The following is a 26,579-nucleotide window of genomic DNA, read 5'->3' on the forward strand; positions in this document are numbered from 1 at the left end:
GCCTCTCTCTCTCTCTGTGACTCTCATGAATGAGTGAATAAAATCTTAAAAATAAATAAAATAAAGTATTGGTTAAATAAAATAGAGTATTTGTGCTATGGGATACCATACAATCCTTAAAAAGAAGAAAAATTCCATGGCAAGTGCTCCATAACATATTGTTAACCAAAAGAAACCAACTGCATAACCATATGTAAAATATGATCTCACTTATGGTCTTTAAAAAACCACAAATATGTGTTAGATGCATACCAAAAAGTCCAGAACCAAATCCACACCAAATGTTCAACAGTAGTTACCCATACAAAGGAGAACAAGACCAGAGGCAGTGAAAGGGAACATTCACTTTTACTTCTTTGTAGTTCTGTATTTTTTTTTTAAGATTTTATTTATTTATTCATGGGAGATACAGAGAGAGAGAGAGAGGCAGAGACACAGGCAGAGGGAGAAGCAGGCTCCATGCAGGGAGCCGGATGTAGGACTCCATCCTGGGTCTCCAGGATCCCACCCTGGGCTGAAGGCGGCGCTAAATCGCTGAGCCACCCGGACGCCCTGTAGTTGCGTATTATTTGAGCTACATGCTTACAGTGAGTGTGAATTTCTGCTTATGTGTGTTTATGAACATGTAAAAATATGACATGATCCAATTTTTAAAATACATGCACCTATTGCTACGGACAGGAGCACAGATGGGCACGCTTTAAGTGTTGGGTTGATTGTGGTTTACAGGCTTATAGGTGATCTTAATTATCTCTTGCTTATCTGCCTTTCAATTTTATAAAAAAAGAGTATTAGTGTAGTAAAACAATTTACATAGAAACTTTTATTTCCTGTTGGAAATGAATTGCTCTCTTGTAATTTATAAACAGGTATACATTGTTACTATAAAAATGGGCAAGAATAGGGGATCCCTGGGTGGCTCAGCGGTTTAGCTCCTGCTTTCAGCCCAGGGCGTGATCCTGAAGACCCAGGATCGAGTCCCACATCGGGCTCCCTGCATGGAGCCTGCTTCTCCCTCTGCCTGTGTCCCTGCCTCTCTCTCTCTCTCTCTCCCTCTGTCTCTCATGAATAAGTAAATAAAATCTTTAAAAAAGAAAAAAAATGGGTAAGAGTATGTGAACAGGAAAATCACAAAAGAAGAAATATGAATGGCTGACATTCTAAAGCACAGAGTTGAACACAAAGTAAGCCCTCAATAACCTAATAAACCTATTACTTATTCCTTCTAATAACAATACGTGAGTATGAAATCTGATTGTGGGGCCATAAAATGTATCACAAGGGCATCGGGGTGGCTCAGTCTGTTGAGCGACTGACTCCATTTCAGCTCAGGTCATGATCTCAGGGTCGTGCGATCAATCCCCAAATTAGGCTTCTTGCTGGGCATGGAGCCTGCTTAAGATCCTCTGCCCGTTCCCCACTCCACTTGCACACACCTATGTGCATGCACGCTCTTGCTCTCTCTTTTAAAATAAATAAAATAGAATACAATGTGTGTATTGGGCCGCCTGGGTGGCTCAGTCAGTTAAGCGACTGCCTTCAGCTCAGGTCATGATCTCAGGGTCCTGGGATCCAGCCCCGAGTAGATTTCCCTGCTCAGCAAGGAGTCTGCTTCTCCCTCTCCCTCTGCCCCTCCACCCCACTCATGCTCACTCTCACTCTCTCTCTGTCAAATAAATAAATAAAATCTTAAAAAAATAAAATAAAATGTGAGTATCATAGAAAGCTACGGAAACTATACAGGAAAGGAAGCTGCTAAATTCTGAAAGCAAGAATGTCCCACAAGGAAGTCGTGAGAGTCCCAGGAAAACGAGGCTTCTCCAAGGGCACCCACCAAACCCCCAGAGAAGCTGTTAGTCATGTTTTTAACCTGCCAGGATGGCTTCTCTGAGAAAGTCACATCCTTCTGGTAAATAGAAGAGGCGCAGGAAGAGTCAGCAATCTCCATGGAGGACTCATCTGAAGCTTGGCTTCCTGAGAACTGGTTTTGCAAAACAAAGTGATTGTTTTCTTTGCCATGGGAGGAAGAGGAAGAAGACATGGGAACCAGAAGACAAATCCATTGGAAGAAGAGTATTAATTTTTTTATGTTTATTTATTCATCAGAGACACAAAGAGAGAAGCAGAGATATAGGCAGAGGAGAGGCAGGCTTCCTGCGGGGAGCCTGATGTGGGACTTGATCCGAGGACCCCGGGATCATGACCTGAGCCAAAGGCAGATGCTCAACCACTGAGCCACCCAGGGGCCCCAAGAGTATTCAGTTTTAAGAAGAGGGACACTCTCCTATACTCCAAATCTTCCCTCTCCCCCACGTCCTACCCATTACCACCTCCCCAAGATTTTTATCCTTGAGAAGAAACAGGTCAGTCCACACTCCAACCCACACAGCCTTTGGAAGGCAAAGGGCATGCTGTTTTTCTAGTATTTTATTATAAAATGTAATACATGATCTGTACAGAAAAATAAAGAAAGAAGATGAAAATCACCAATAATCTCATCACCCCGAAACCATCACTTCTAAGTTGTTGGCAAACGTCAGTCTGTTTCAACATTCCTGAATCATATACACCTACATAATTTTTCTCAGGTAACCTATAACATAAGCCTTTCCCATGTTGCTACGATCTCCTAATCCAAGTAATTTGTATCTGCTTTGTGGATGTATGGAGAAGAGTCTAGATGGCGAGAGGTGCTGAGACACAGAAGGAACCAGTACAGTCTGTGACTTTGAGGACAGGGAGCCTTCAGGATTCACGCAGATGACCCTGGAAGGGTCCCCCTCCTTCTCTGGAGCTGTGGCATCCTCTTGTCTTTCCCACGGGGAACTCGGGCCTGCATCCCCGTCTCTCGGATTCTCTTCCCCGGGTCTCAGGCAAGTCGATGGAGACTAAATCTGGTTCTGGTAATCCGGGGCCTCTGTCTCCTCCTCCGGGTGCTGGAGGAGCGAGTAGGTGATGGTGTTCTCAGCCTGGAGATGGCAGAAGGGAGCAGTCACAGGGGTGGAGGCAGCAGGGGAGGAGGGGCAAGGGGGGATGGCTGGGGTGGCTCACCTCAATTTTGGCAGCCTCTTCGGTATCAGTGACATTGGCTGTGGGCGGAAAGGACAGAGGTCAGAGGCGCCTGGGTGGCTCGGTCGGTCGGTTAAGCATCTGCCTTCTGCTCAGGTCATGATCTCAGGGTCCTGGGGTCAAGCCCTCTGCTCAGGTCATGATCTCAGGGTCCTGGGGTCGAGTCCTCTGCTCAGGTCATGATCTCGGGGTCCTGGGGTCGAGCCCTCTGCTCAGGTCATGATCACAGGGTCCTGGGGTCGAGCCCTCTGCTCAGGTCATGATCTCAGGGTCCTGGGGTCGAGCCCTCTGCTCAGGTCATGATCTCAGGGTCCTGGGGTCGAGCCCTCTGCTCAGGGGGGCATCTGCTTCTCCCTCTCCCCCGACCCCTCCTTCCGCTGCTCCTGCACTCAAGGTCGCATGAATTCGTGCTCTCCCTCTATCTCAAATGAATGAATGAGCGAATGTATGAATAAATAAGAACTGCAGGGCACTGCAGAAGAGGGCCTACCACTCTGGCAGGGAGGCCACAGAACCAGAGCCCGAACAGACATGAAACAAGGACCTGTAGGCCAAGAGCTTCGTGCGCTGCCCAGACTCGAGTTATACTTGAAGACAGCCAAGCGATTTAAAGGAAACTGTCACCAAAGATGGCTAACTTTCACATTTTCTTAAAAATAAGATGAATTTAGGGATCCCTGGGTGGCGCAGCGGTTTGGCGCCTGCCTGTGGCCTAGGGCGCGATCCTGGAGACCCGGGATCGAATCCCACATCGGGCTCCCGGTGCATGGAGCCTGCTTCTCCCTCTGCCTGTGTCTCTGCCTCTCTCTCTCTCTCTCTGTAACTATCATAAATAAATAAAAATTAAAAAAAAATAAGATGAATTTAGATAATAACCGGGTTTGGGGGTGGGGAGAGGAGGTGCAAGAGAATGAGTCACACCCCGGCCACACTGGCAGAGGAAGTCCCTCATCTGTGCTGCGCAGTTTTCAGAGAATGGCTGGCTGACTTTTTCTCGAAGAAAACCAGCCAGCTTAAAAAAATAAATTAAAAAATTTTTAAAAATTTAAAAAAACAGCCAGCTTTAGGGATCTGAGATGTCGGGGAAGAGATGGGGGGGTTGGATATTCAGCATCACAGGGAAGTAAAGTCCAGATTTTTGCCAACCATGGTCTTCAGGGAGAGAAGACAAGGATGGGGGGTGCTTTAGCCCTGGCCAGATGCAGCGCATCTTTGTCCCACTTTGAAGAATGTGATGCTCCCTGACATTAAAAGGAAAGAAAGTGCAACAGTGAAAGCCAGGGAGGAAGAGGGAAGCAAGCAAACAAGCCAGGGCTTTCCCTGGTAAATAGCTAAAACACATCAATTTCCCACATGTTTTTTGCCAACGAATTCATTTTGCCAGTGTGAAAAGTAGTCCCAGTATCTGCAAAGCAGCATTCCTCAGGCGGGGGTGGGAGGGGGTGAGACAATGCATCTAGTGTCTCCACTCACCCCCTGGACACAGAGAGTCTCTGTTTGCCATGCTCCAGATTCTGGAACAAACCACCTCCCGAACTCTCCTTCCAATGCATTTCTCAACGATCCCAGCTCGCTGATGGGAAGCCATGAGCCCCGGTCCTGGCTGTGACATAAGTGCTTATGAAACGTATTCGTGCCAGTGCAGACAGAGCCAAAACTCCAAGGGGCTGTTCTCCTGGTGTTTGGGCTCTTCTCTAGATCTGATTTGGCCTGGTGGGGCCTCAGGCCCCCATCCCCACTGGACGTGGCCAAGAACACAAGGGCCTGGCTCAAAGCACAGCGCGACAAGTGGCATTTTGCTCAAGCTCTCGAATCTGTTGGTTCCACTCTGAGTCACACTCCGGCCATCTGACACAGGGTCCTCGAGGGCCTCCTGTCCCTCTGTTTCTGCTGTCCAGGAGCGCCTCTGGAAAGTTCCAGGTTCCCTCGTGCTCCAGCTTCACTACAGAGCCAGGGCCAGGCTCATGTTTAATAAACTTAATGCACGCGGGCATCAGAGACAGACTTTGCCCAAAAATGAAGCCCCCTAGTGCACCCAGGCTCCTAGAATTTTCTCCATCTCAGATCTCCTCCTAATGCCCCACCTGTACCCCATCAACCCGGAGACAGGCTCCTCAACACGTCTGGGGATTATTCCCTCGGTCTCCCTCTCTTTCCTCTTAATCCCCTTGGTCTGTCTTCCCACTCCCAACCTCTGTCCTGTGCCAGCTCTGCCCAACCCCACAGAGGGACCCTAATCTCCCTGACTTCCTGCCCTGGAAATGCCCCCAGCATCCCTGGCTCCCAAATGCACAGCCCTGCCCTCTCTATCTGCCACAGGCCAAGGAGTTAGTCTCAGAAGCTACCAAGCGATTGGAGCCCCTCCTCCTCCCGCCGCCCCCTCCCACTCCCAGCTCGCAGCCCCCAGCCCAACTCACACAGGCCTCTGGCACCTGCAGCCCCCACACAGGGAGGGCACTCACCTGCTGCCTCAGGGAGCCTCTCTCCCATTTCCCTGTGCTCGAGGCTTCCCAGGGGAGCTACGAGGAGGGGCACAGAGCAGGTTAGTAGGGTTATGGGGTGAGGCCTGAGTCCTCAGGCAAGGCCCAGGAGCAGGATTGGGTTAGAACCAATGGGCTCCCTCCCCCACACACGCCTCCCCTCCTTGCGAATCTCCTATTTGCGGAGCATCAGGAACCAGGGCAGGTGCACGAAGCCAAGGTGCTTGGTCTTTGGGAGGTACTAGGAGTAGGCCTTTCTCCCTCAGGGGCGCGGGGTCTTTTCCCCCCTCTCTCTGGGCATCTCTAGACTTTGTCTCCAGGAAGCTCGCTTTCCAGTGCGATGAACTGTGACAATTTGCTTATTAGATTTCCAGAGCGCCTGGCCTGCTCCCTGCGCTCCTTGACGTCGGTGCTAAGGGGCAAAGGACAGCTTTCCGGAGCCGGAGTTCGCGGGGCACCCCTGAGAGCAGAGCTCAGGGTGCCTCCGGCTGCTGGGCAAACTGTGCGGGTGCCAGGCCAGTGAGCCAGGTCTCCTCCCACCCACCCCTGCCCCCGGTCCCCCCACCTCAGTCTCACCAGCCCCAGAGCACAGCCTCCTGCTCTAACCTGGCCCCCGGCCCGTGTGCCTGCAGCACACGCCTTACACACCCTCCTTGCCTCCCCACCCACACTGCCCCGTGGCCACCGCGCTCCCCGCGTCCCTGCCTTGGTCCTCGGGCCTGCAATGCTCTTCCAGCCTCTTCGCAGCTGCCCGCTACCCTCAGATGTCACCTCCTCCAAAAGGGTGACGGCTCTGTCGTGTGCTGTCCCTTACAAACCAGGCCCGGCTAAGAGCTCAGCATCACTCGCCCTCATACAATCCTAGGGGTTCTCTTAGTGTCCTCATTTCTGGATGAAGAAACACGGGCCCAGAGACCCTGAACAACTCCCCCAAGGTCACCCCGCTGCGGCGCTGAGGTTTAAACTGGGGCCGGGGGGTCCCACCACATGTGCTTCGGCTGCCTCAGCTGCAAGCTTCTCCCTGGGTTCACGCCAGGCTCGGCGTGGGCTCTTGCGTCCCTCGTGTTCCCCCTGTCTCCCCCACTGCACCGTGAGCTCCTTGCGAGTGGAGACTGGCCTCCTCGAGAGCCGCCGTGCCCAGCGCAGGGCTTGACACATACGCAAGTGTTTTCAAGCCTCGTTGAATGAATGAATGAATGAATGAATGAAATATGAGGCTATGTCTGAATTATAAGGATTCTCTTGGCCCAAAGAGGAGGGTATGGCAATGTTCCGGTTAGGGTCTTGGCCCAGTAGGAACTGACAGCAAGAGGAACCGAGAGAAGCCACAAACCTGAAGTTTGCTTTCGCCTGAGGCGGAGCCAGGCCACTACAGCAGCAAGGATGGCCGCGACGGCCGTGCCAGCGACCGCAGACACAATTGTCATCACCACCGAGGAGTCACTCGAGTCGGATCCTGAGGAAGACAGACCTCAGGACAGGCTGTACCGTCCGCCTCCCGTGCTCTTGCCCAGGGCTCCTCCCTGGGAGCTGCTTTGTGTCCGGGTCCCTTGTCCCTTGTCTGGGTCCTTCCCCCACCTCACCTGCACAGACCGGGCTGGGACTGGACTTGTGCCTCCCCCCACAGGTGTCTCCCCTAATCTAGTAAAGGCAGGCTACTGAGGGTGTAGGGGTGGAGGCAAGGGCTTCTGTCAGCCCTCCGAGAGAGCAGGGAGGGGGACCCGAAGCCTCCCCCAGGGGGAGGCACCACAACCGGATCCCGCAAGGCCTTGAACTGTCAGGGACATGCCAGGCCTTGGGGAGCGAATGGGCCTAACGTGAGACCTAAGAAGAAACAAGAAAACCTCAGGTCTCAGGAACGCCCGGGAGCTTAAGGAACCCCTGCCCTGTCCCTAGCATGGGGCCTGCATTTCAGGGGCACACAGCCTTTCCACCTGTGGCCTGAAGCTGAGGGCTCCAAGCCCCAGCCCCTATGGCTGCCCAGGGCCTATATTTCTCAAGGCCCCCAGTCCTCCCCGCTTTGCCTCAGTGGCCAACTGTTTGGGCCATGGCATTTCTCAGACCTCCAAGTAGGCCCATATGACCTTGGCCATAATTGTCCGACCCCTGATCATCATCCTTCCTTCATCGCAACAGAGTTCCCACCTTGGACAGTGATGGCCACAGGCTGTGACAAGCGCAGCATCTGCCCTATCATCCCTGTGCAGTGGTAGTGGCCACTGTGACTGAGGTTTGCTTCTGGGATGAAGAATGTGGAATTCAGAGAAGAAAACTGCTTGGATTTTCCATTCTGGAAGAATGTGATCTTGTACAGAAGCTTGTTCTTCCAGCTGTGGCACCTCAGCCTGATGGACTCCCCCTTCTGGAACACCAGGCGAGGGGTCTGGAGCAGCAGCCAGTCTGAAAGACACAAAGGGACCCTAGGACCCGGGAGGTCTTGACTCAACTCTGAGACCATCCTTACCAGTGGGACTCAGTGTGTGGAGGGAAGAGCTTAAGTTTGGAATCCAGTGGCTCTGGCCTCTAATGCTGGCTCCAGCGTTTCGGAGCTCTACGGTCTTGGGCCTCTTCTGGGCCTTGGATTCCTCCTCTGTGAAAATGGACATAACAATACCAGGCATCTACAGTCGTGCCTGGCACAGGGTAGGAGTTCAGGTTATGCCTGTCTTCTCTTTCCTGTCCTGGGAGAAGGCAGCAACAGCCCTGTCCTGCCCAATAGGCTCATGCAGGAAGGATACAAGAGAGTCCTGGGTACAGTCCTTCCCTGGGGGAGGGAGGAGAGGGACCCAGTCTGACCTAGAAGATGACAGGTGAGGGGACACAGCAGAGACATGTCTTTCGGGAGAGTAGGAAGTCACGGAGATCCAACAAGTTGTTGGGTGTATGTTGGTTAATGTGGAGTTTCACTGCAGCAGGGTCTTTGAAAGTGTGTCATCACCCTACTGTGTACTTTTTCCCTCCCAATTTTTATCCTTTTACCAAGGAAGAAAAAATAGTATTTTTGTTGTATAATAGAGCCTAAGGGGGATATTTGTACTGCTGACCTCAGCTCATGTACATCTTTACCCTAAAGCTGGAGGCCAGCGCTGAGCTGGAATTGGAAAGAGAGGTGAGGTACAAGACAAGAGCAGAATTAGAAGGGGGGCACCTGGGGGCTCAGTTGGTTAAGCGTCTGCCTCTGGCTCAGGTCGTGATCTTGGGGTCTTGGGATGGGGGTCCGGTCTTTTCTGCTCAGTGGGGAGTCTGCTTCTCCCTCTCCCTCTGCCCCTCCCCCCACTCATGCTCGCTCTCCCTCTCTCTCTCAAATAAATAAAATCTTAGAAAAAAAAAGAATTAGGGGATCCCTGGGTGGCTCAGCGGTTTAGCGTCTGCCTTCGGCCCAGGGAGTGATCCTGGAGACCCGGGATCGAGTCCCACGTCGGGCTCCCTACATGGAGCCTGCTTCTCCCTCTGCCTTGTCTCTGCCTCTCTCTCCCTCTCTCTCTCTCTCTCTCTCTTTCTCTCTCTCTCTCCCTCTTTCTCTGTGTCTCTCATGAGTAAATAAAATCTTTTAAAAGAATAAATGAGGGAGAACCCAAAGAAGATGCCGAAGTTGCCACGTAGCACCAGCAACCAATTCCTGCCCTTCTCTTCCGCCTCGGCCATCCCGCAGTAGAAGACGTGGGTCATCAGAAGGCTCTTTCCTTCCCTGCAAAGTCTCTGCTGGTACCAGTTACAACCCGGATGATGGGGGTGTCTGCCTTCGGCTGGTCTGTGCGACCTTAGCCCTTAGTCCTCCCCGCGGACACCTGTCTTGGCGCGGATCTTGAGAACAGGGGCCAGCTTAATGTTCGTGGCATTCGTTCATGAGATGTTCCTCAAGCATCCATCAGTCTGGGAACGAAACTCCTCTGCAGCCTCCTGGAAGCCTTGCAGAGAAGCCATAAATGCCCACATCTCCTTCACAAGCCTGTGGCTACACGGGGACACGCTCAGTCTCAGGGGTGGGATGCCCTCACTGTGTTTTTGAGGAAAATTTAGGAATCAGGTGAGGGAAAGGGCCCGATGAAGAGTAACAGTGACAACATTCATCATAGTCACATGATGGCTTTTCTTTTCTTTTAATTTTATTTACTTATTCATGAGAGACACAGACAGAGGGAGAAGCATGCTCCCTGAGGGGAGCCCAATGTGGGCCTCGATCCCAGGTCTCCAGGATCATGCCCTGACCCAAAGGCAGATGCCCAACCGCTGAGCCACCCAGGGATCCCACTTGATGGCTTTTCTTTATGGAAAAGTTACTTTTTGCCAGAAGCTTTGTAAAATCATTCATCTGTTTAGTAAATGTTTATTAAGCCCTGCCCTTGTCGGGAGCTAGAAATGCAAACATAGTTAAAACATAACTTTCGGGGGGCACCTGGGTGGCTCCGTCTGTTAAGCATTCAACTCTTGGTTCCGGCTCAGGTCATGATCTCAGGGTTGTGATATCGAGGCCCCGTGTTGGGCTCTGTGCTGGGCGTGGAGCCTGCTTGAGATTCTCTCTCTCCCTCTGCCTCTGCCCCTCCCTTCCTCCCTCCCTCTCTCCCTTCCTCCTTCTTTCTAATAAAAAAAAAAAACCACAACTTTCAGGTCAAGTCGCATAGATGGCAGGGGGCGGGGAAATGCTGATTACCACCAGACCTGAGGAGGGAGGCATTAATACCCCCCACAAGCAGACCAGGAGTCAAACCCAATGGCAGGCAAATCACCATGGTCACATGTCTAGTAGTGCCCAGGCTGAGGGCCCAGCTGTGGTCTGTTTATGCTTCATGATGGCCACAAAAATGGGTTTTTATGCAGTCAGATTTTCCTTCTGCTGCTCTCATACCCCTGGTGTTTCTTTGTAGCCTGGTAACCTTCTTGCTCCATCAGGACTGAGGCAAAACAACCTAACATATTCTGAGGAATCTCTTAGGACCATCCACCGCCACCACACATGCTAAGCAAAGGGAGTGGGTGAAAAGGGAAGTGAGTGGATGAAAACATCTTCAAACAACTCACCACGATGCTTTCCAGTAAACAGGCTGCTGCCCCCCCTTCCCTCAAAACCTCTGCCATGTAAGCAGATTTCATCTTTCCTTGTCCTCCCAGACACTCCCCTGGGCCTTCCTCCACTGACCGGAAGTCACATCCAGATGCACAGGGTCACTGACGCTGGTCTGGTACATCTGGCATCTGTACTCCCCACTGTCCTGTTTTTTGGCCTCAAAGCTGTAGTTGGACTGGACCAGGATTGGGAGGAAGCTCCCATTATGGTACCACTGGGTGTGCTCCTCAGCTCTGTGGGCCCCCTGGCACTTCAGAGTCACGGAGTCGCCCTGGAGCACGTTGATCCACGGGGGCTCGAGGTCCAGGACAGACTTTGGGAGACCTGCTGGGGGGCAGAGAGAGGAGGAAGCTGAAGCAAAGGGAGCCCCAAGAGCCTAGGCAGGCCCCGGATTCCAGACAGTGAAGCACCTCTGGTCCTGCTGGGGACATCGAGAGTGGAACCCAGAACTGTTCTGTAACCGTAGCTAATTCCTCTCACTCATACATCCTGCCGCAGGGGCCCTCAGGAAGCCAGGTGCTCTCAGGGAGCTTGACCATTCCTCAGAGAGCAAAAGGTAAGAGAAAGGGAGAGAGGGGCCAGGCAAACACTCTAGAAACACTAGAACATCCTGGAACACTCTAGGATGACTCACCAGGGGTCATCCTAAACAGTTCTTCCTTCCTTCCTTTCTTTCCTTCTCTCTCTTCCTCTCTCTCTCTCTCTCTCTCTCTCTCTCTCACACACACACACACACACACACACACACACACACTACACATCCATACCTTTTTTGGAACTCACTTTCTTTCCCTGTGAACTGAGGCATTTTGGGCACTAGTGGATAAACTCTAGAGCCGGATGAAGACAAGTGGGGGCAGCTGGTGGAGGTGTTGGCATGAGTCAGACATCAGGTTTCTATTCTGACCTGATGTCAATCTTTGTCCCTTAGAATAGATCCTGTCTTGGCACCAAAGTACAGAGGGGTCTCTGTGGCCTCAGAAAGAAAAAGAAAGAAAGGCTGGAGGTCTAGTCTAAGGAGCCCTGGGGTCAGTGCCCCAGGGAGAACTGCACCCCCATCCCCTCCCTGGGAGCCTGGGAGGTGGGAGCTTCCTAGTATTGAGAAAGGAGTGCGCAGCAGCATGTACTTCACCGAGGTGCAATCAATCAATCAATCTCTTCCTATTTCTGTTCAGAGAACAAGGCCCTGAAGCCCTCAGAGTCATGCAAAGTGGAGGATTTATCAACACATGGAGATAATCTAGGCAGATGATGGGATTTCGCGTGCAGCTAAGACGAAAAATGTTTGGGCTCTTGATTTTACTGAGAGAGGGGGGTGAGTTATTTTCTGGGACAATATCTGTGATGTCTCACCCTCTCAGAACCAGAAGGGTTAAAGCACCTGTGCACCATGGCTGCCTATCCTCTGCTTCTCTGAGAGGAGGGGAAAGAGAAAGGAGACAGGTAAAGGGTCAGGGCATCTCCTGGGAGCATTACTCCTTCCTGGCTCCACCTCGATCCTGGGTTACTGGTGCTTTCTAGGTGCATTCACCTCCAGGCGGGGTGCTGGGAGCACAAGAAGAGGGTAGCTGGGGGAGGGAGAGGATGTGGGTGGAGTACTTACCAGGTGTCCCAGCAACTGGAGCTGTTTAAGAGAGAAAGCAAAGATCAGCCCAGGGTTTAGATTTGATGACTCATCATTACAAGAATCACTTCCAAAAAAAAATCCCCTCCATGCAAATCTCCTTAACTCCCTTGCCCTTCTCTGTCTCTGTTAAATCCAGCTGTACAGTCCACACCTTTACTTGTTCAGCTCTGTGGTACTAAAATGACCACACAAGCAGGCAATGGGTGTCTCTATAAATCAATGGTCACCATATTCAAAAGGGCACTGAACTGCCAGTCTGACACTTTCTCTAGTAAATCTGCTCTGCGGCTTTCAGCAGTGACACTCATCTTTTCCTCACTCTCAAAACTTTCCTGTCTTCTGCCTCCAATCCCTTCTTGCCTAAAGTGGATGCCTTTCCTTCATACTTCACAGAAAATAAAAGCAGTTAGACAGGAAATCTCACACCTTCCCCCAATTCAAATGTCTAACCTCTCTGCCCCTTTGCCCACTTCCTTTCTTGCTGTTCACTGGGGGAAGTCTCGGTCCTCCTCTCCATGGTCAGTCTCTATCCTGGTTCGCAATCCCTATCACCCTCACAAGGATTTCCCCCTCTCTGTTATTCCCACCCTCTTCTGCATCCCCGATTCCTTCTTCTTAGCTGGATCTTTCCCATCAACGTAAGCATTTTCCAGGATCTTTCGTTTAAAAAAAAAAAAAAAAAAAAAACCTTGATCCCACCTATAATTCCAAAATTATTCCTTTGCTCCCTTTCATAGCCAGATTTCTCCATTTTTTTCCCACATTGTCTGCGCTCATTTATACTCCTTCCATTCTCTGCAATTTGGACTCTGCCTTCTTAAGTCCACTACTTTTCTTTCCCATTCTTCCCAGACAAGTGTACATCTTCACCATCTCCCCCGTTACTCATGCTTGAAAACTGTAAGTCATCTTTATTTCCCTCTCTCTCCTGAGCCTCTTCCCTTCACATCAGTGAATCTTGTTGATTCTGCTTCTGACTCAGGCCCTGAGTCCATCAACTTCGCTCCCTACTCACGGCCACCATTCTAGTTTAAGTCCCCATCAACTTTCTCTTGCTTCCCAACTCCTCTCCTCATTCCTTTGTCCCCTACAATCAACTTCCCACAGAAAGGCTAGAGTTATCTTTAAAATATCAGGTCAGATAATATCACTCCCTTGATTAGAAGCCTTCAAAAGCCTTCCTCTGTTCTTGAAATAAAAGTACATCTTTACAAGGCCTCATGGGACAAGGGTCTTGCTCACCTCTCCCGCCTCATCTCAAGCCCCTCTTCCTCTATTCATTGAGCTCCCATAACACCAGCCTTCTTTAAATTCTTCACACTTGGAGCTTTTGTGTTTGTTGATCCCTCTTCTCTAGACCTGTTTCCTTTGTCTCTTCAAATAGCTAGATCCTTGCCATACTCAGAGTCCCAGCTCAAGTGTCACCTCCTCAGAAAATGCACTCCATATCATTTTATTTAAGTAGGCTGCCCTTTCTTCTTCCCCACAAAAACTATTCTTATCAAAGTATCCTGTTTACGTATTCATGGCCCTTTCCAATGTATATTTATTCCCGTGTGTCTGTCTATATGTTGTTTATATCTCCTAGGAGAATATAAGCACAAAGAGGGCAGTAGCCATATCAATTTTATTTGCCAATGCTCTGGAAATCACTTATTGAATGAGTCTAGGTGGGAGATAGGAGGGGCCACAGTTGTATTGACAATAGTAATTGAAAAAGACACGCACATGAGAGAAATTTAAGGGGCAAAACTGAGGAAACCTGGAACTTGATGAGAATGGGGGTAATGTAAGTGGATGGCTGGGAACAAGGTTACTTGTGCTCACACCTATATAACTGTTTGTAAGAGACGTACATATCATTGTGGAGAGGTCCAACCAGCAGGTGAAAACTTAAAATGTAGTTGACATAAGCAAGAAAGACAGGTTTGGAAGTTGTCGACATAGAAGTGATAACTAAAAAACAGGGTATGTCAGGTTGGCAAGCGGGACAGTGAATAGGAGAGCAAATAAAGAAGTAGAACCTAAGAGGAGGGGTAGAGGAGAAACAAGAAAGAGATGAGAAGAGTCTAGAGAAGTCATCAGCCATTTATTCATTCCACACTCAACAAATGGTCGTGAATACACACTCAATAGAGTCATTGTAAGGGAGACAAAGTCTTTGTGCTTTATATCAGGAAGGCTGTCTGTCTTGTTCTTTGGTAAATCTCCAAGTCCTAGAATAGGGCCTGTTCATAGCAATTATTTAATGTTTAAGCAAGGCAGTTTGTGGAATCTGTAGAAAGAGGGAAATGCAGTGCCTGGTTGTAGAGGAAGATCCACTTGGGTCAATGGGAACATGGTTAAGAGGGTAGGATTGGGGACTTAGTTAGCAGGCAATGGAGCAGCACCGGAGGCATTTCTGAAGTTCAGTGACTCAGCTATAGCTGTACTTGAAGATGTCATGGCCTTGGTGTGCAGCACAGATTCAGAGTAGAGGAGACAGGAATAGTTGAGATGGGATCAGAGGCTGTTGTAGAAGTTGAGTTATTGAGTGATGAAGGCCTAAATATTACGGTCCAAATAAGAATGGGGAAATGGAGCACATCCTTGGTGACTTAGCAAAAGGGCAAATGGAAGAAAATATCAAGTTGTGCCCAGGAGTCTGGCTCAGATGACTGGCACGTTGTTAGCTCTATCAGCAGAGATGGAGAAGCATATCACCTCTCCAGGCCCGAGCTTCTTCACATGAAAAATGATTAGTTTAATGCTCCTTTTACCTGTTATTCTACTTCAGTCCATTTTGTCCTGCTCAGGAAGGAATACTCTCTCTTCCTCACCTCTACCTCCTAACCCCGTATCATTCAGCATTGAGGGCCAAGGGCTTCCAGAGATGACCAGATTTTATCATCAGTCATAGCACCTATCTTGAGAGGGGCTACATGTCTTCCTCTGGGGCCATCCTAAGGTGTATTTGAGGGTACAAACTCTAGGAATTGAGCTTAGAGAGACAATCCTGGTAATAGGGCTCCCCTAGTTGGCCTCCCTAGACTTCCTCCCACCATCTGGACCTAGGACCCCGAATTTCTCGCTGATTAGAGCCAGGACCTATCCCCATGCGTGTGCAGTACAAGGAAGCATGCATGATTTCTCTGGTCCTATGATTGACGATTCCAGAAATGCCCGGGTTTTGAGTTCTCTGAGTCCCTGTTCCCTGGATAACCCAGACCCTTTTGTGCTTCTTCCCAGGGGAATCTAATACATACACAGAATAGGGTTCTGCTGCCTAAAGTGGCTTCAGGGGCACAGAGAATGGGTACTGCCCCACCACCAAGTGCCCTATTGCTTCCTGCCCACCCCTCGTCCAAGACAACATCCGCACTCCCACCTAAGATTTGGTCCCTATGAAACACAGATTTCTAAGGAAAGGAAGCACCCTGGCCACTCATTAGCCACTCAAGTCTAGGTCACTGGGCTTTCCTCAGAGCAGGTTCAGATGTAGGTAGCAGCAGGACATCAGGGACCTGGCTGCCCAGGGATATTGGGCAAAAGACACTGAAAACAACAACTACTCTGCCAATTTCATCATTTGCCCAAGCCAGTGGTTTGATCTTCATCAGCCTCTTGACCCTCCCCATTCTCCTGATTGCTTCCCTGCTACCCCTCATCCTTGCCCAAGCTTAGCCCAACCCAGGTAGCAGCAGCTGAGTTAGGAAAGTGCACCTGCCTCCCTGCCCCACCTCCCTGTGAGGACAGGACTCACCCAGGAGTAGCAGAGCTGCCCACAGTAGCATGTCACCCAAACGACAAAGGCAGGGCATGCAACCAGCCTGGTCACTATCAGCAGCAGGGAGGGAGAGGACCGAGAGGATCCGCATCAATTCCTGGCACACGTCAGCTCTAGCAGCACCAGTGTGGCAGGCACAGGCTTCTCTTGAGACTTGACAGATTCCACCCCAGAGGACAGACAAATTCTGAAATCCAAAAGAGGAAGTGAAAAGAAATGTTGTTTTATCACAGGCTCCTCCCCTTCCACCGTTTTTCCTCTCAACTGTTCCCTCCCAGAAGATTCAGAGCTTCCCAGAATGGATATGGCTCAGACCAATTCCAAATTCACAGAAATTTTAGAAACTGGGAAACAACTTCCTCTTCTTTTGGGACACAGCTGGGCTCAACCTCTGGGAGTAAGAAGGGAATGATCACCCAAACTCAGCTCAGAACCTCCTATCTCTTCATCTCTTTATCTCTCTTTAGATAAGGCAACTGAACAGAATGAACAGCCAGTCTTCTCTGACTTCAAGTTTCATTTGGAGGCCCTGGTGCTCCTGAAACTGACAGGGGGCGGGGTGGCCCCAAGCCCCCCACCATTATTTGATTTTCTTTGCTATCATAATCCCTGACTTACTACTCATGGACTGTGGAGCAAGAACAAGGATATGTGTCAGGGTGGCAATAGGATGATTAGACTCATCCTCTTAGTCTCCTCTGGTATCATTCTTTTTTTTTTTTAAGATTTATTTATTTATTTGATAGAGAGAGCACGCATGCAGTGGCAGGGGGAATGATGGAAGAAGATTGGGTTGTTGTTATAGCTGATGTGAAATGTATAGCTAGAAATAGTCCTGTTAGGATTTGTAGAATTAGATCTGAGTCAAAAACAAGAGTTGGACGCCCAACTGACTGAGCCATCCAGGCAAACCTGGCATTCATCCTTTTGCTTGTTCCTTCAGCAGATGTCTTTTGAACCCTAACTTGTGCCCTGATTCTTTACCTTTACTTATTCCCATCACTGTTCCTATCACTATGGCTTGGTGAAGGAGCTTGGGCCTTGGAGCTATATAAGTCTAGTTTTGAATGTCAGCTAGCTTCTCACAAGCTCAGATTACTTGTCTATAAAAATGAAGGTGGTCGTGCCTACCTTGCACGCAGGATTTCTCAGCCTCAGTACTTTTGACACTTTGGGCCAAATAGTTCTCATTGGGGAACTATTGTGAGGAACTGTCCTGTACATCGTAGAATGATTACGAGCATCTCTGGCCCCACCCACTAGATGCCAGTGGCACCCCCTAGTTGTGAAAACAAAAATGTCTCTAGACTTTGACAAATGTTCTCTGAAAGGTAAAACTGCCCCTCATTGAGAATCACTGCACTCAAGGTTTCTGGAAAAGAAAAGAAAATTTGAGTACTAGCAGAGCGTGTGGTGCATCATGCATATCCAGTGAAGGCCAGTTTCCTTTTCCTGCTTTCTGCCATCATCCTCATCACCATTTTTTCACCTTCAACATCCCCAGAATATAAGATACTCTTCTTGGGGCCCCTTCCTGGAGCCTCTTTCCCAAGTGCCCTCACAGGAAGTAAGCTGTGTGACTCAAGGAAATAAGACTGTAAAATCTCTTCTCATACCTGTGATCTTCAGAAACCTCAACAGCCTCAGCCCATCAACCACAGGATCTTACTACTGGCCCCAGTCAGGGCCCCTACCCCAATCTACCTCCAGCCCTATCTGATTTTTAGGTGAATTTCTTGCCCAGTGACAAGAGTCCAGTGATCTGACATCAATACTTCAAAAATATCATTAGAAACTGATAAAATAGGGGATCCCTGGGTGGAGCAGCGGTTTGGCGCCTGCCTTTGGCCCAGGGTGCGATCCCGGAGACCCGGGATCGAATCCCACATCGGGCTCCCGGTGCATGGAGCCTACTTCTCCCTCTGCCTCTCTCTCTCTCTCTCTCTCTCTGTGACTATAATAAAAATAAAATAAAATAAAAAGAAACTGATAAAATAAACGTGTATATCAAGACCCACAAGATGGAAGCCCCACTGCCAGTGGCCTGGCCCATGTCACAAAATCTAAACCTAAGTCAGCCTGTGCTTACAGGAAACACCTGTCAAGGAAATCTCACATACACCAATCACAATCTTCCAACTCAGCTTTAGCTAACTTACCTTATCCTAGGACATAGGACCTGCTGGCCTTATAGGGAAATCCCCAACCTTCTAGCTGATCAAGTCATTTCCTAATTGCCTCCTCTAATACTCTATAAAACTCACTTTTCCACCAAATCCCTCAGGAAGAATGCTCCACTGTTTGTGAGGCACTTCCCAATCCATGGACAGTTTTCCCTTAAATAAAGGACATCAAATTTCTTATTAATTTGTTTCAGTTTGGGGGCACCTCGGTGGCTCAGTGGTTGAGAGTCTGCCTATGGCTCAGGTCATGATCCCGGGGATTGAGGCCTGCATGGGGTCCCCGCAGGAAGCTTGCTTCTCCCTCTGCCTATATGTTTGTCTCTCTCTCTCTCTCTTTCTCTCTCATAAATAAATTAAATGTTTTAAAATTTGTTTTAGTTTTGTCATTTGACAGTTTTGGCAATGAGGATGGGATCCCAAGACTATTGCTGAAGATTCTGGGATTGGTGCCTAGATGCCTGTGAGGGTCCCCCCAGAGCCATTTTGGTTTGCTACCTCTTTGGCTGCTTTCTGGATCTCTGGTAAACTTTTTTTCAGATTGAGCTCTGCCTGTTTCATATGCTGAGCTCAAGTTTGTTTGTTCTAATCCTACCAGGTGGAAACTTGGGGTGTGAGAGACTGGATTTTTCATGATGAGACCTAATGAGTCATAACATTTGGGTTTGGAGCCTACTTTATCTGCAAAGTACCTTTTAGAGGTACTGACAGGTCTCATGGACTATGCTCAGGCAGCCTGAAACAGTAAATCTGGTTGAAATAGGGAGGATTACTTCAACAAGGGAAAATAATGGGTCCTCCTCAATCAAAAGAAAGCATGATTGCAGCCCTTAGGGACCCATAAGCCTCAAGGCAAGTCCACAGCATAAACAACTGGAGGACATGAGGAAATAAATGAAGACAAGAAATTTGGACTTTTTTGACCAATAACCCATCAAAATCTAAGTAGGCACAAGCCAGAGTATTAAAATTCATTCAAGGGGCACCTGGTTGGTTCAGTCTGTAGAGCATGTGACTCTAGATCTTGGGGTTGTAAATTTGAGCCCCACGTTGCATGTGGAGATTACTTAAAAATAAAATATTTTCTAAAAATAAAATAAAATCCATTCAAGTGTCTGTCACTATAAAGAAATATTTGTGGGGGTGAGGGTGAAGGGGGTGGATATTCTTGTTAAAAGCATAATTGGGGGATCCCTGGGTGGCGCAGCGGTTTGGCGCCTGCCTTTGGCCCAGGGCGCGATCCTGGAGACCCGGGATCGAATCATACATCGGGCTCCCGGTGCATGGAGCCTGCTTCTCCCTCCTCCTTTTTTTTTTTTTTTTTTTAATTTATTTATTTTTCTTTTTTTTTTCTTTTTTTTCTCCCTCCTCCTGTGTGTCTGCCTCTCTCTCTCTCTCTCTCTCTCTCTGTATGACTATCATAAAATAATAATAATAATAATTTCCAGGATGCCTGGGTGGCTCAGTCGCTTAGGCGTTTGACCTTTAAGCGTTCCAGCTCAGGTCATGATCTCAGGGTTATGAGATCAAGCCCCTAGTCAAGCCCCTCGTTGGGCTCTGGGCTCAGTGCAGTCTGCTTGTCCTTCTCCCGACCCCCACTTGCACTCAATCTCTCCTTTCTCTCAAATAAATAAATTAAACCTTAAAAAATATAGTTTCCAAAATCTTTCTGATAACTTAAAATCTTAATGTTATACTAAGATACAGTAAATGATGGGTATTTGTTGACTAGGTCATTTCTAAATAAAATAAAATACTGAAATATTAATTACTGAGCACAGGTTTATTCACTTTGGGTTTCCTTATACAGAGTAAGTAAAAACGTCTGAGTGTATTAGTAAACACAGTTGGTGTCACACTGAAAACATTTACTATGAGGAAGAATACACTGCTAGAAACTATGAAATGTTTTTGTGAATTTACCAATTCACAGAATGCTAGTCTAAAAGTCCCCAATTGTTGGGCCACCTGGGTGGCTCAGTGGTTGAACATCTGCCTTTGGCTCAGGTTGTGACCCCGGGGTCCTGGGATCACGTCCCACGAGCCCACTTCTCCCTCTCTCTCTGTGTCTCTCATGAATTAATAAATAAAATCTTTAAAAAATAAATAAAGTCCCCAGTTGCTTACTTCTTAGTTTTCACTAAGAATTAAGGATTCTGAGGATTATACATTATAATACATGCAATTAAAACTACTAGAAATAATAAGGGAAACATCTCTATGCAAGGAAAGTAGGATGTATTTCTAGTAAGAAGTGTGAGATATGGAGGCATGTTTTTGCTAAGGGAAAAAGAAAGTAATTTTGTCCTAAAGTAAAATAATTATTCCAGAAAGAAAAAGAGGAAAAAAATTGGACAAAAATTAATTTTTTAAGGATTTTATTTATTTATTTATTTGAGAGAGAGTGAGCGAGACAGAGAACATGAGTAGGGTGAAAGAACAGGAAGAAAGAGAGAAGCAGACTCCCCACTGAGCAGGGAGTCCAATGCAGGGCTGGATCCCAGGACCCTGGGATCATGACCTGAGCCACCCAGGAGCCCTGAACAAAAATTTAAATGGAGATAAAAAGTTATAGAATGCTTGTGGAAAAGGAATCTTGGGAAAGTAATTTTAGACGTGGTCAAGCCAGCTAAGATTGGAATGGGTCTATTTAAGGATTTTTTTTTTTTAAAGAAAAAATTTTTAAAGATTTTATTTATTTATTCATGAGAGACCCACAGAGAGAGGGAGGCAGAGACTCAGGCAGAGGGAGAAGCAGGCTCCATGCAGGGAGCCCAACGTGGGACTCGATCCCAAGACCCCAGGATGATGCCCTGGGCCAAAGGCAGGCGCCAAACTGCTGAGCTACCCAGGGATCCCCTAAAAGAATTTTATTTTTTTTTTAATATTTTATTTATTTATTCATGAGAGACAGAGAGAGAGAGAGAGAGAGAGAGAGAGAGAGAGAGGCAGAGGGAGAAGCAGGCTCCATGCAGGGAGCCCGATATGGGACTTGATCCCAGGACCTCAGGGTCACACTCTGGGCCCAAGGCAAGAGGTAACCACTGAGCCACCCAGGCGTCCCCCTAAAATAATTTTAATATAAAAAATACACTGGTGCAAAATTAAATTTTGATTTTCTCTTAGTTAAAAATGTAGGTGAGGGGCAGGTTAGCAAGAGCAAATGGCTCTGGAGGTCCCAAATAGACCAGATCCAACCACTTACCTCTGACAAAATCCAAAGACAGAGAGACCACCAGTGGTTAAACAAGAAAGGAATTTATTTCAGTGAGTACAAGACTGGGGAAGACAGTGGAGGAATGTCTCAAAGACTGTCTCCAAGGTGCTGAAAATACTTCCAGGTTTATATAAGAAAAATGTGACACAAATTGGGCAGTACATGCATGTACTCAGTGAGTACATGCAAGTGGGCAGTAAAGGTCATGTCAGTTATTATCTTAGGGTCAATCATGGTCACAGTCTTGCTGGCTCTCAGCGATTCTTATTAGTTGAGGTTAGTTTCAGTTCCCCTTATAGGATGCTTTGCCCAGAGTCTTTTGCCTGAGTTGACATAAGCTGAAAGAAAAATGTAATCAATTAGAAAATTTGAGGTCCAATATCCCTGATGAACATGGATGTAAAACTTCTCACCAAGATACTAGCCAATAGGATCCAAGAGTACATTAAAAGGATTTTTCACCAGGACCAAGTGTGATTTATTCCTGGGCTGCAAGGAGGTTCATCTGCAAATCAACAAGGTGATACACTACATTAATAAAAGAAAGAACAGGGCAGCCCCCGTGGCGCAGCGGTTTAGCGCCGCCTGCAGCCCAGGGCGATCCTGGAGACCCCGGATCAAGTCCCACATCAGGCTCTCTGCATGGAGCCTGCTTCTCCCTCTGCCTGTGTCTCTTCTACTCTCTCTCTCTCTCTGCATCTCTATGAATAAATAAATAAAATCTTTAAAAAAAGAAAAGAAAGAACATGAACCATAGGGTTCTCCCAATAGATAGATGCATAAAAAGCATTTGACAAAGTACAGCATCCTTTCTTGATTAAAACTCTTCACAGTGTAGGGATAGGAGCATACCTCAATATTATAAAAGCCATATACAAAAAGCCCACGGCAAATATCATTCTCAATGGGGAAAAAAGGAGAGTTTTTCCCCTAAGGTCAGGAACACAACAGGGATGTCCACTGCCGTTCAACATAGTACTAGAAGTCCTAGCCTCAGCAATCAGAAAATAAAAAGAAATAAAAGACACCTGAATTGGCAAAGAAGTCAAACTCTCACTCTTCACAGATGACATGATACTCTATGTGGGAAACCCAAAAGACTCCACCCCAAAATTGCTAGAACTCATACAGAAATTCAGCAAAGTGTCAGGAAATAAAATCAATGCACAGAAATCAGTTGCATCTCTATACACTAACAATGATACCGAAGAAAGGAGTCAATCCCATATACAATTGCACCAAAAACCATAAGATACCTAGGAATAAACCTAACCAAAGAGGCAAAGAATCTGTACTCAGAAAACTATAGAACACTCAGGAAAGAAATTGAAAAAGACAAAAGAAACAGAAAAATGTTCCATGCTTATGGATTGGAAGGACAAATATTGTTAAAATGTCTATGCAACCTAGAGAATCTATACATTCAATCAAAATGTATTCAATCAGCAATCCCTATCAAAATACCATCAACTTTTTTCACAGAACTGGAACAAATAATCCTGAAATTTGTATGGAACCAGAGGAGACCCCCAATAGTCAAAGGAATATTGAAAAAGAAAACCAAAGCTAGTGGCATCACAATTCTGGACTTCAAGTTATATTACAAACCTGTAATCAGGAGGGATCCCTGGGTGGCTCAGCGGTTTAGCGCCGCCTTCGGCCCCAGGGCGTGATCCTGGAGATTCCGGATGGGGTCCCACAGTGGGACTCCCTGCATGGAGCCTGCTCCTCCCTCTGCCTGTGTCTCTGCCTCTCTGTTTCTCATGAATAAATAAATAAAATCTATTTTTAAAAATCCTGTAATCATCAAAACTGTGGTACTGGCACAAAAACAGACACATAGATCAATGGAACAGATTGGAGAACCAGGAATGAACCCTCAACGCTATGGTCAACTGATCTTTGACAAAGCAGGAAAGAAAGACAGTATCTTCAACAAAAGTTGTTGGGAAATTGGACAGCCACATGCGGAAGAATGAAACTGGACTATTTCCTCACACCACACACAGAAACGAACTAAAAAAAAAAAAAGAGAGAGAGAGAGAGAGAGAGAAAGAGACTCAAGATGGATGAAAAACTTAAATGTGAGACAGGAATCCATCAAAATCCTAGAGGAGAACACAGGTAGTAACCTCTGTGACCTCAGCCACAGTAACTTCATGCTAGACAGGTCTCCAAAGGCAAGGGAAACAAAGGCAAAATGAACTAGTGGGACTTCATCAAGATAAAAAGCTTTTACATAGCAAAGGAAACAGTCATCAAAACTAAAAGACCACTGACAGAAGGGGAGAAGATATTTACAAGTGTCTTATCAGATAAAGGGCTAGTATCCAAAGTTTACAAAGAACTTATCAAACTCAACACCCAAAGAACAAATAATACCATCAAGAAATGGACAGAGGACATGAAAAGATATTTCTCCAAAGAAGACATACTAAGGGTCAACAGTTACATGAGAACTTTTTCAACATCACTTGGCATCAGGGAAATACAAATCAAAGCCACAAGGAGATATCACCTCACATCATTCAGAATAGCTAAAAATAACAAGACAAGATGGGGAAACAACAGATGTTGGCGAGGCTGTGGAGAAAGGGGAACTTTGTTACACAGTTGATGGGAATGCAAGTTGGCACAGCCACTCTGCAAACAGTGTGGGTGTTTCTCAAAAAGTTGAAAATAGAGCTACCCTACAACCCAGAAATTGTACTACTAGGTATCTACCCTAAAGATACAAACGTAGGGACATCTGGGTGGCTCGGTGGATGAGCGTCTGCCTTTGGATCAGGTCATGATCCTGGGGTCCTAGGATCAAGTCCCACATCGGGCTCTGAGCAGGGAGCCTGCTTCTCCCTCTGCCTGTGTCTCTGCCTCTCTCTCTGTGTCTCTTATGAATAAATAAATAAAATCTTTAAAAAATGATAAAATAAAATAAAGATACAAATGTAGTGATTGATCTGAAGAGGTACCTGCACTTTCTGTAGGTTTATAGCAGTAAGTCCACATAATATATTATGTAAGTCCATAATGTACATATATATATATACTATATAGTCCTGATGCAGGATTCGACTCCAGGACTGTGGGATCATGACCTAAGCCAAAGGCAGACTCAACCACCAAGCCACCCAGGTGCCCCAACACAGTGATTTGTACAATTCTATACTATGCTATGCTCACTACAAATGTAAATATCATCAGTCACCATACGACACTAGTGTAATACTATGTATTATATTCCCTATGCTAAACTTTTCATCCCCATAACTTATTCATTCCATAGCTGGAAACCTGTACCTACCACTTTCTTTCTCCCATTTTGTCCAATGCCACTACCCCCTCCTCTCTGGCAACCACAAGTTTGTTCTCTGTATTTATGGGTCTATTTCTGCTGTTTGTTCATTTGTTTTGTTTTTCAGATTCTACTTACAACTGAAATCATATGATATTTTTGTTTGACTTATTTTACTAGCATATCCTCTAGGTCCATCCATATTGGTCTGATTTTGATAAAAAACTGTGAGGAGTACCTAGGTTACTCAGTGATTGATGGCCTGCCTTTGGTTCAGGGCATGATCCCTGGGTCCTGGGATCAAGTCCCACATCGGGCTCCCCACAGGAAGCCTGCTTCTCCCCCTGCCTAGGTCTCTGCCTTTCTCTCTCTGTATCTCTCATGAATAAATAATTTAGGAAAAAGAAAGAGAGAGAGGTTGAGGATGTGGGGTGGTATATGCAAGACAGCAGGCTGAGAGCACATGATCAGGGATGGGGGTCAGTATGTGTTCAGCTTCTGATCATGGGTAGGGAAGAGGATGTGCGGGGGTAGAGGGTATGATCTCGTAAGCATTCTGTTCCTATCAGGGCTTCGCTCGCCTGGCAGCTGGAATGTTCTCAGTCATTGCAAAACATCCTACTTAAATTTTCATCATTGCCTCAAGAAAGTAAAATAAGAAATAAGCACAATGGGCTTTAGTTAGAGCATGAGTTAAGTGGTTTGTTTATTCCTTGTTTTAACTTTTGGCATCTGCTATTGAGCAAGAAGCTTCTCTAACACTTTAGCAAAAGTGAGACTCAGAAGGAACACTATTTTTCTTAAGCTTTTATTTATTTATTCATGAAAGACACACACACAGAACGAGAGAGAGAGAGAGAGAGAGAGAGGCAGAAACACAGGCAGAGGGAAAAGCAGGCTCCATGCAGGGAGCCTGACACGGGACTCGATCCTGGGACTCGATCCCGGGACTCCAGGATCCTGCACTGGGCCGAAGACAGACGCTCAATTGCTGAGCCACCCAGGGATCCCCAGAAAGAAGACTATTAAGAATTGTTGACCACTGACACTGCTGCCAAATTATAAAGTGTTGAAATTTGAGTGTGTATTTCACAACTGAGGAAGGCTCCACCTGACATCTGGTCCTATACAAATGCCAGAGACATCAAAATCAAGCTTATTAGAATGAGAAGATGCTGACATCATGAAGTAGACTGCTTCTAATCCAAGACATTGGCATAAGAATCCTGGTCCTTTCCCCTCTCATCAAGAACCCCATTCACCCCTTTGTAACCTGTTTTGGCCTCCTTCTTCCTCTTTCTGACTCTTGGAAACAAAATGCTATCATCTTTATTTCTGGAGCTCTTGCAAACAGAGAAACCTATATGATTATTGGGTTTGTCACCAAAGACTACACTTGGTCCATGATGCTGGTGATCCTTTAGTTCTGCCCATTACAAACTTCTCCCTCATTTCCAACGGTCCAGTTTAGTGGGCCAAGTTCAAACTCCCTGAAATAAAGGACATAACACTTGTTCCTTCATTGTCATTTAACAAAACAAAAACATAGAGCGATATATAATGAACACGTTAAAAGACCAAAATTAATAGTTACTATGTAAGCATATGGATGCTTACTTTAGATGAGGCATTTTTTATATATATTACCTCTAATACAACAATTTCAGAAGGTAAACTATATCCATCCTCATTTGCACATGAGGCAACAGTTAAAAGATAAACTGGGGCATATTTTTAAAAATTTTTAAGAGTTTATTTGAGCAAAAATCAATTTCTATTGGGAATCTGGAAGTGGTTAGGAGCAGTCCACCAACAGAAGCTTAGGAAAAGATTTTTATAGAGAAAAGTTGGAAGCAGATCAAAGGAATCATTTTGTTGGCTAT

General features: G+C 47.0%; 1 protein-coding gene across 6 annotated transcripts; it reads right to left on the minus strand.

Moving 5' to 3' along the window:
- Positions 1–2,409: 2,409 nt before the first annotated feature.
- Positions 2,410–23,030, minus strand: FCGR2B (Fc fragment of IgG receptor IIb). 6 transcript variants are annotated; one of them, XR_005385809.1, is made up of 9 exons: positions 15,984–16,194; positions 12,218–12,238; positions 10,687–10,941; positions 7,695–7,949; positions 6,883–7,005; positions 5,532–5,588; positions 4,543–4,672; positions 3,052–3,089; positions 2,410–2,969 (listed from the first exon to the last, which is right to left on the minus strand). XR_005385809.1 is itself a non-coding variant. In XM_038586275.1 (9 exons), the coding sequence occupies exons 2-9, from the start codon at positions 16,096–16,098 to the stop codon at positions 2,889–2,891; spliced, it is 945 nt and encodes a 314-aa protein (XP_038442203.1). In that variant the 5' UTR covers positions 16,099–16,194; positions 23,013–23,030; the 3' UTR covers positions 2,410–2,888. The 6 variants fall into 6 exon arrangements, 5 of the variants coding, with proteins under 5 accessions (XP_038442203.1, XP_038442199.1, XP_038442201.1 ...); XM_038586275.1 differs by lacking the exon at positions 4,543–4,672 and adding an exon at positions 23,013–23,030; XM_038586271.1 differs by lacking the exon at positions 4,543–4,672 and having other exon boundaries at positions 10,687–10,938.
- Between the last annotated feature and the right edge of the window lie 3,549 nt (positions 23,031–26,579).

Source organism: Canis lupus, chromosome 38 (assembly GCF_011100685.1).
Source record: "Canis lupus familiaris isolate Mischka breed German Shepherd chromosome 38, alternate assembly UU_Cfam_GSD_1.0, whole genome shotgun sequence".
Lineage (NCBI taxonomy): Eukaryota > Metazoa > Chordata > Mammalia > Carnivora > Canidae > Canis > Canis lupus.

Bases quoted from the DNA above. Each gene is read 5' to 3' on its own strand.
- FCGR2B (XM_038586275.1), bottom strand. From the start codon at position 16,098: ATGCGGATCCTCTCGGTCCTCTCCCTCCCTGCTGCTGATAGTGACCAG. The intron at 5,589-6,882 runs GTTTGTGGCTTC...CCCTCCTCGTAG, and splicing joins CAGGCGAAAGCAAACTTCAG to CTCCCCTGGGAAGCCTCGAG. The intron at 3,090-5,531 runs GTGAGTGCCCTC...TTCCGCCCACAG, and splicing joins GAGGCTCCCTGAGGCAGCAG to CCAATGTCACTGATACCGAA.